General features: G+C 33.8%; 1 protein-coding gene across 1 annotated transcript; it reads left to right on the forward strand.

Annotated features, from left to right (window-relative positions):
* The first annotated feature begins 345 nt into the window (after positions 1-345).
* Positions 346-7,570, forward strand: LOC117116986. The gene is made up of 2 exons (XM_033264818.1): positions 346-809; positions 5,310-7,570. Exon 2 carries the CDS (start codon positions 5,362-5,364, stop codon positions 6,079-6,081), a length of 720 nt encoding a protein of 239 aa, XP_033120709.1. The 5' UTR covers positions 346-809; positions 5,310-5,361; the 3' UTR covers positions 6,082-7,570.
* Positions 7,571-9,907: the final 2,337 nt, after the last annotated feature.

Genomic DNA, 9,907 nt, shown 5'->3' on the forward strand with positions numbered 1-9,907 from the left:
TTTGAATAAACACCCCCTCTAGAGCCTCATTTTGAATAAACACCTCCCTCGAATAAATGCCTCAGGCGTTAATTTTTTCTTTGAATAACGCCCACTAAATGACAGTAAATAAATCTAATTTAAGCCGCACGATTCCCAACACTAGAAGAGTGAAGGCATTTTCCCCCATCAGACAGACTTGGACCCCATGTTGCCTGATGCCAAAATGAGGTTGCCGGGTAAAAAATAATAATTTGCCTACCTAAAACATTATTTGATTGCAATCCCTAATATTGAGGTTTAAAAGCACAATTTTGGGACATACTAAGCCATAAACACTCTTCCCATTAACCCCATCAGGAATTTTTGTTACTGGACACTAATCTGCACCCCGTTATTGGACCTCTTGTCGGCAAATTTCTGGAGCCAACACTGCATTTAACCAGATCTGATGGAAGTGCCTTCTTCCAGCTTGGGACACCAGCTAATCAGTGTATCATTATGGTGCCGATATTAGGCTGAAATGTTTGATTTGTCTACTCTAGAACCAGAACCAACCATCTCAGAATTCTTAAAAGTCAGTCTCAAAGTCAAAAAGCATTCCCACCCACAACACATACATTGAATCAAATCTCAGGAGGATGATGCTTTTGCATTATTTTTCCTGTTATCATTTAGAATAACAAAGATGACTGCTTTCCTGGTATGCAAATTATAAATGTTGCATTTAATGAACCTGAGGAAGTAAGCAGTATCTATTTCAAATATTACACCAACAAGAGAATCATATCAACAAATAAATCTTCAATTCGACTGGACAGAAAGTAAATGTAAGTACATCCATAACTTTTATTAGAAGTATTTAGTATATCTACATTGATACAAGAAAAATGTTATTTAATATAGTTTCCGTTTTTATTAATTTGGATTATTTCTCAAATTCTACAGATTAATATTCTATAGAGCTATGATGCAAAAATTTACCTCCTATGGCCAAAAATTTTCCAAATCTTCTCCATGACCAATTTTTCAAATTGCCAAACTTGACAATAAGAATTTCAATTCAATTTTTTGCTGCCAACTAAAAACACTTTTTCAAGGCGCTCCAGCCATCTTTAGCAGTTGATCATAATGAGACGCGATGTGCGCCCTCGTATCTATTTATTGTGGCGTTATTTCTCCTAATACAATGTATTAGCAGAAATAACACCACAATGAATAGAGACGAAGGCGCACATCGCCTTTCACAGTATTAGGAGAAATAACGCCACAATAAATAGAGACGAAGGCACACATTGCCTCTCACACCTATATGATCAACTGCTAAAAACGGCTGGAGCGGCCCGCTACCAACGAGCATCGGCGAAAACCCTTCACAGAAGCCTGACTGATAGCCAGGCGAAACTGTCAACAACAAAAAAACAGTTAGTAATATTTGGTTTATCTCAAGGAATTATACATATTTAACGTATGTAAGCTGTATCTTGTTTAAATGAGAAATATTGAGAAAAAAATAGACATACAGTGTAGGCCTATAATTATTATGCTAAAATAATAAAATAAATCTCCGGAGCACTCTATAGGTCAAATAACCTCGGCAACAAACCCCTCATTAATATTCATTATGAAGTCTAGGTGATTATTCAGCTGGCTGCAGCTTTTGTATTGATTTCCACGATCAGACTTTATCGATCGCAACAAATAAACAGTGCAAAAAATGTTCCCATTTTGTAATAAATTGCATTATTTGGGAAATGGGGGTTCGTTTTTTTGGCTAAGGGGGTTCGCTGGCAAAAGGGTGTTCGCTGAAAAAGGGGGTTTTGCCTGAACCCCTAAAAAAAACCGCCCTGGCTATGGGCCTAGTATTTTACTTTATCTAATAGTGCAGCGAATTCTCACTAGCTCAGTCCTACTTTGTGAGGGGGTATATATGTTGTTTGAAGGTTCTTATTTTTAAGATTTCAAAGTTTGGGATATCGGGTAACCTTTTGAAGTGGTTTTCTGATTACTTGACCGATAGACATCAGAGGGTGGTCATTAGTGGAACTTGCTCCGAGTGGCTTCCAGTACTTTCTGGAGTTCCACAGGGGTCAATTCTTGGCCCGTTGCTTTTTAATTTATATATCAATGATCTCCCTTCTATTTTTAAGTTTTCTCAATCACTTTTGTTTGCTGACGACCTAAAACTTTTTAAAATAATATCCTCACTTCAAGATGCTCAATTATTACAAGATGATTTGAAGTCACTTACGAAATGGTCGGAGTCATGGAAGCTTTCCTTAAAAATTAGTAAATGTAAATCTTTGTGTATCTCCTGTCTCTTATCCACATTTTTGGTGATTTAGCCTGACTATAGTCAGGCTAAATCACCAACTTGAAATATTTACCCCACTAAAATACATGCTTTTTGTAACTCGCGATAAGGTGAAAAGAATAAATACTATGGGTATAAGTAGGTCAGATGTATCTTCAGTGTGTTCAAGAAAAAGGACATTATACGTTTAGCTTTCAAAAGACGAAATTAACATGTTTTGCCAGCCACTTGTTCTGTTATTTTTAGTTCAGTTTCTTTTACACAAAGAGACAGGGAGTTTAATGCCCATACCCAGGTTCTAATGTTCAGAATAAGTTTATTAGGTTTCTTAGTCATACTTGTCCCAATTATAATGTCTCTCTTATGTCTCTTGAAAATCGTAGAATTATTTTTGACATGGTTTTTTTTATATGTCTTTAAATTCCATTTATGATTGTCCTCTTGTTTCTATGTTCAGTTTAAACATCCCGACTCGTACCCGCAGTAAGTGTTTACTTCATGTTCCTTACGGTCGTGTTGATTGCACAAAACGGGGTATTTTTCAACGTTTACCGAACGAATTTAATAGACTACTTGATACTTGTTTTAATATTGATATTTTTTATGATAGTCTTAATATTTTTAAAAGCAAAATAGTTAAAATTGTGTAAGTGTATTTTAGTTTATTTCAGTTTTGAAGTTTATAATATATATTTATATATGTTTTAGTTGAACCTGTTAGTGGCGGTTTTCATCGCTGTTGGTTTTATACTGAATAAAATAAAAAATGTACTAGTTTCGTTTGTATCTGTTATATACCAGCATCACCCGTGGTCAACTGGCATTGACACTCACCTTGACAGCGAGATATCGCAGGTTTAATTCCCTGCCAGGGGAACTATTTTTATTTGGAGCACTTGAATCGGTTGTATGAGAGAAAGTGCCTGGGGTTACTCTACCGGTCTCTGTGGTCTATTGGTATGATACTCACCTGATAATTAGAGATTGCCGGATCAAATCCTGCCAGAGACACTTTTTTTTTATACAACCGGAAAGGGGTTTGCTTGATATAATTACAACATCTTGTTCCTATTCATGCACTGTTATTATTATTATTTATACAGAGTATGCAATTATTTTGTCAATTTTTAAGGATATTACAGAAAATGGAAACCTAAGAAGCTACTATTTCCTGAAAAACTGCCTGAAGCCTACAATGCTAATGCAATTTTTTAAGGAAATAATGTACTCATTTCAATTTTCTATATCGTTGTTTCCAAAATAACTTGATAACTGCTTTATATGTCACATGTACATACACGTATTGATTCAGGTATTGTACATAGTTACAGGGGTTCAGCCAGGGTAAAAGGGAGTCAAGCCTTGCAAGTTATTAGATTGCAACAATTTGTGATACGTGACCATTTGCGTTAGTTATAAAAGTAAGAAAACATGGCCAACGGAACCAACTCCATCTTTTTGGCAGAAAATATATAATGTCTATGCAGATTTTTGTATGACCAGAAAGAAATGCTAGTGGGGCCACCCTCCCCCTTCACTTTAAAAAGCGTTAGTGATAAAAGTTAGAACATGACCAGCGGAACCAACCCCATCTTTTTGGCAGAAAATATATAGTGTCTATGCAGATTTTTGTATGACCAGAAAGAAATGCTAGTGGGGCCACCCTCCCCCTTCACTTTAAAAAGCGTTAGTGATAAAAGTTAGAACATGACCAGCGGAACCAACCCCATCTTTTTGGCAGAAAATATATAATGTCTATGCAGATTTTTGTATGACCAGAAAGAAATGCTAGTGGGGCCACCCCCCCCCCTTCACTTTAAAAAAATGTTCCAGCGGCCCTGTAGAAGTGAGATATTTCACCATGTTAATTACTATAAAGCCTCTAACAACAAAACAATCCTGAACGCAATGTGTAAACAAGAAAATAAATTTGGTGTGAGATTTCACTCTTCCCTGGTTCCACCAAAAAAGGGTACAATGATTTTATAATCTTGAATCTCAATTGAAGGCCTATTTTTAAATTGGTCTTAAAAGCAGGCATGTTGTTCTATCAACTTTATTTTTAATTTAATTTTCTTGGGTGCCCTATATAATTTCTGTGTAAAGTGCATAGGGGCAATGTGCAATATGCACTATATAAATATACCATTATAATTATTAACTACTGCAAGCATGTTCTTGGACGTGAGAAAGCATAGGCCTATTTATCTTATTATTGCTTTTATATAATGTTAGTTTGATGCAGCTAACGGTACACCATTGCCACGTCTAATTTTAGGTTCAACTTGTTAGATAATTTGTATTTGTTGTCAATACAAAACTTTTAAAGTGGTTGGCTACAGGAGATAAATCATAAGAAAAATCCAAAAGTCAAAAGCGTTCGCGGTCGCTTATGGGAGATGGCACTCTTACAATAAAGTATCAAATGCACTGATCAGACAAACAGGACCATAAGAGAGTGGAAGGAAGGTGATTGCTTACAAGAGGTGGTTGCACAGGGAGGTTAAACTGTATTATACTAGGGAAGAGTGAATTTACAAAATACTGTAAAAAATGAGTGTTTTCATTTGCTACCTCAATATAGGTAACCAGAAAACGACTATGATTATAACAAATTGTTTTTCATTTCCATTTTATACACGCACAACATTTAAGGTTTCTAGATGAAACAGCGTGTGTGTCCAAGGCAAGAGTCACTCAGAATAAAATGAGGGCAACTTTTACATTTCATATATTATATTTTTTACATATTACCATCATTTACTACTACAATCAGGATATCTTTTTAAATTTTGAGGGGTGTCAGGACCACCTAGCATTATCTAAAATATGTCAGGAAAACAGTATAATTATTTTTTGTAGTTCAATACATTATGCTTTTTATTGTTTACCTATTATGTGCAATAATTATTTACTCACATACAGGCATATTTTGTAAACTTAATTTTTATTATAACTAGTTGGCACTGCATTGAATTAAAACTATATAATAATATTGAATCAATATTTCTTTCAGACTGTATTCCACATGCTATAAAACGACAAAGGATTGAAGTACAGACACTGTGATGCATACTTTTCCCTTTCCCAGAATAGATAACATCTGTCACGTCATGGTGCTCCTGATCATTCTGGGGACATTTAATGCAGTGACAGTATCAACATTGGACAATAGGGTATTCCTGAGATTTTCTACAATACAGACAAAAGATACGAAAACAACCCCCACTTTAATCCCAACAAACACGACACAACCACACACTACACCAACTAATCACGAAGAAAGATTCAGCAATGAAACTACAAATACAGTTGTATCTGACATTCAGAAAGACCCTACTGTGTCATCTGGTGGCCAAGATTTCATAACCAAGCAGCAGTTTATCAAAGCAATTGCATGTGCTTCTTCTGCATTCTTCATTTTACTTCTTATCGAGATCAGCAGTTGTTGCAGGAAAAAAGTCAACAATACCAACAACCAGTTGATAGATTGGCCACAAACTACGAATGTCAGCGATGAAATATCCTTTTGCAATGTATCATGGAGTAGAAACAAGGCCCGACAACAGGCGAATAATGATATCGGCCTGTACAGGATCACACAACTTGTTCACAATCAGGAAAGTACTACAGCAACGCAAACATTTCATCAGGCAGAAGATGACACTGCATTCTACGATGAAATAGGTGAGGATTTGGAGGCAACATGCCAGATGGGACCAATTGGAAATGTCAGATATGTCGACTGTGATGTGGACAACGATGGCTACCTGGAAATCATAGCCTGAATCTGCAATGTCATGTAGAATGATGTACAGATTCTTCAGGGGCAAATTCAGAGTAAGAGAAGACATTGGACTTTATTGAAATATAATATATAAAATAAACATACTGATTAAACAGCGATCTATATGAAGCCATGAAATTGGAACATATATCTACAATTTTTTAAACAAAGAGCCATAAAATTTATACAGGCCTATAATGTAAGATACTTAATACACAGATGAATAAGGTTCCAATAATTTTATGATTTGTGTTTAATATATTATGCTGTAACAAAATATTGTAACATTTAGTATTTGTATGCCATTTTCAATTTTTATTAAAGGATAGCGACGGAAAAACTGGGGTATGGGGATGTCCCCACTGTTCCCCTCTCTCCACCCCTGCTGTACTGACATAGACTTCGATTAAGTCATAAAACTAGCCTACACTCCAAATCGCAAAATGTATCCTGCAATAGCAATCTATAGTATATTCACCATAAGTCACTAAAACCTGTTAAAATATTATATATTATTTTGGTCATGTGTCTATATGAAAAAATCAACCAATATAAATACTTTTAAGCAAACACTAAAGTCATATCTCATGGATGCTGTACTGGCCCTCTTAATCTAAAATGCTGCTTTTTACAATTTATTAGAAGAACAAAATCAGTCCACTGGACGACAATTTTGGCTTCAAAATAACTTACCAAATGTAGTCCACATAAGGCAAAATCAGTCTGCCTAATTAGTAGATATAACCTATGAAATTTTACTGTTATTCATATTTTTTACAAAATAGTATATATCAAATGATACATAAAATAGCTCATCTTTTATATATATTATGTGTTCATTCATTCAGTATGCAATTGAGTATTTACAGCCACCAAAATTTATGAATAGTTATGATGTTATTTTCGCTTATCCAAGAGAGACTGGTTTTGACAGATAAAGTCGATCCGGTGGACCGATTTTAGCGGCCAGAAGTAGTTCAGTGGGCCTTTGTGGGCTGGACCAAGTTTGGCAATGAAACCTGACACTCAGTATGACAGCATCAGAGTTCTTCTCAAGTTCTACAGAACTTTCCATAGTTGAACTCCAGAGATTTCCATCAGGGCTTCCCACTCAATTGGCTAGATTTGTTCCTGGACTATATTCAGACTGTGAAACCCAGAAATAAGTACCGATTTTTAATCTTCAACTCTAAAATTCTGCATCCCAGCAAAACACAAAACTTTGTAAAGTTGTCTAGCGCCCTCTAAAATGACTACTTTCACAACAGGAAACAATTCTCAGACCTCAGATCTCTCAAAACAGTACAGCATTAACAAATTTGATATTGTCTCTATATATGTATTTTCAGCAACAATTCATTTAATTGTTTGCATAATACTTCTTGCTGTCAGCTATTGTGCTTATTAGTCTAAATGTCGAGGCTACATACCTCTCTTTTTGTCTCAATCAAATTGAATAAATAAATAAATTTTCATTTATTAAAGATGAAGATCAGTGCAACCTAATGAATATGATACATAGCAATTTTATATGCTTGTCAATTTATAACTAGTTTTTATATATTATGTTTGATTGTATCAATAGTTTCAGTAACAATGTCAGTAAAAAAAATTGAAATACAAGAAAATATAAACAGAAGCTCAGAAGAAAATAAATAATTAACGTTGTTCTCTGGTATAAGCTCATTTCCCCCTTAAACACAAAATTGGACGAATTTTTTGGGTACGTTTATACCTGGGGAATTCCCTTTTTAATCGAATGACAATTTTTCTGCACTGAATGCCTATTTAATCTAAAGCTCATATTTGATATTTTTTATGAGTACATTGTCAAATCTTACCCATGGGCTTTTGGCTGAGGAACGTCTGATACATAAAATTGGACGTAAAGTAAGGATGGACTGATATACCAGAGGTGGGATTATACAAGAGAAACTATGGTACCACTAATATAATAAATATACAAAATATAAATAAAATAAATATTAATAAAATAATAATAAAAACATAAGAGTAATAATAATAATAAATAACATATTATAAATAACATAAAAATTGGACATAAAGTAAGGATGGACTGATATACCAGAGGTGGGATTATACAAGAGAAACTATGGTACCACTAATATAATATATATACAAAATATAAATAAAATAAATATTAATAAAATAATAAAATAATAATAAAAACATAAGAGTAATAATAATAATAAATAACATATTATTTATATTATTATTTTATTAAATATAAATATATAAACTATAAATAAAATAAATATTAATAAAATAATAAAATTATAATACATAAATAATAATAACAAATAATAAAATATTATTTATATTACTATTTTATTATATATATATATATATTATATATATATATATTCTGTCTCTTATACACATCTAGATGTGTATAAGAGACAGATATATATATATATATATAAATAATGAGAAAAGCAACCCTTCTCATTTGTTATTGCCAAATTAAATTATTATGCAGTTACAATTGCTACATTATCATAATTATGCTCATGTGATCAGAGCTGCAGGAACAATTAAGATTTTATGAGTATGACACTCTAGAAAACGAGTCACCACTAGATAGCTTGAGTAGTCTAGACCCAAAAAACAATCTCAAATGGGAACTTCCCTAAATTTCCTAAAACAAATGAACCAATAAGTTTCTTGTATGAAGGGCAAACAACTACGATCTCACTTATTAAGTTCACCAGTCAACATACCTTCAATATCTTAAACAATGAAACGTTTGACTCTTATTACACAAGGAAGCATGAGCCAGGTATTTTGTTGGTTTATTTTTCATTAAGCTCCTGAGATTTAAAAATCTGTTACTAAGAAAATCACTGAATTATGTTTGAAGTACAGTACTTGTCCATGGATATCATTCACTGACTAAGTTACATCTGAGTAGCAGAGAATGTATAACAGTAATATTCTTGTGCTGGATATAATACTAGGCCTATACTGTACCTGAAATTGCAGTGTGCTCACTTGCTTTGCACCTTTGAACCAGAGACTCCAGTAGCAGATGTGAATATGTACAAACAGCCAACTCCACTGGAAATACGTTTAATACAAATAACAATTATTAATTGGTAGGGTTTGGAGACCAGATTTGAGGTGCTTGTGTTGTGATTCAAAATCATGTTATAGCAGAAGTATATTTCATCACTTATAACATACTTTTACTACATCTGAACGAAGATATATGAAGATACTTGATAAATGATTATGTTGCAAAATTAGTACTGCAATGGTAACGGTAAGAAAAAAATACTGACCTACATTCAATGGCCAAATTGGCAAGCAACAGCAAACAAGAGTAATCAAAATTCTAGTAAATTCACAAGAACTTTTGACAGCTGATTATTCATCAGCAAAAACGTATTGCCTCATGCGGATCCCGAATATGGCATTGTATGTAGCATTAGTTCTTATATTATGTTACAGTAGCCGCAAAGTGGCCTCTTCAAACATGCTTACTAAGGAAATGTATAATACTGAGATTTCTAGTGAAATATATGTTAGTACGGTGGATACTGGTACAGCTGACTTTGGTAGTCAATCAGAAATGTATAATACTGAGTCTGCAAGCAAAACATCAACCTCTAGTGCCCAAAATGATTATACATCTCAATATAATGATGAAAATTCTATGCCAGGCACACTACCTTCAACAGGCAAAGAAAGCAATGAAACATTTCGTACCAAAATTACTCAAAGAACCTATATGCAACATGCCAATGGCAAGCAATCTACCATGACAGCAACAGGCACAGGAACGCAAACAGCTATAGGGCCGCAAA

The sequence above is a fragment of the Anneissia japonica genome, unplaced genomic scaffold, assembly GCF_011630105.1.
Source record: "Anneissia japonica isolate Jap-2015-1 unplaced genomic scaffold, ASM1163010v1 scaffold483_len1788099_cov177, whole genome shotgun sequence".
Classification (NCBI taxonomy): Eukaryota; Metazoa; Echinodermata; class Crinoidea; order Comatulida; family Comatulidae; genus Anneissia; species Anneissia japonica.

Bases quoted from the DNA above. Each gene is read 5' to 3' on its own strand.
- LOC117116986 (XM_033264818.1), top strand. From the start codon at position 5,362: ATGCATACTTTTCCCTTTCCCAGAATAGATAACATCTGTCACGTCATG.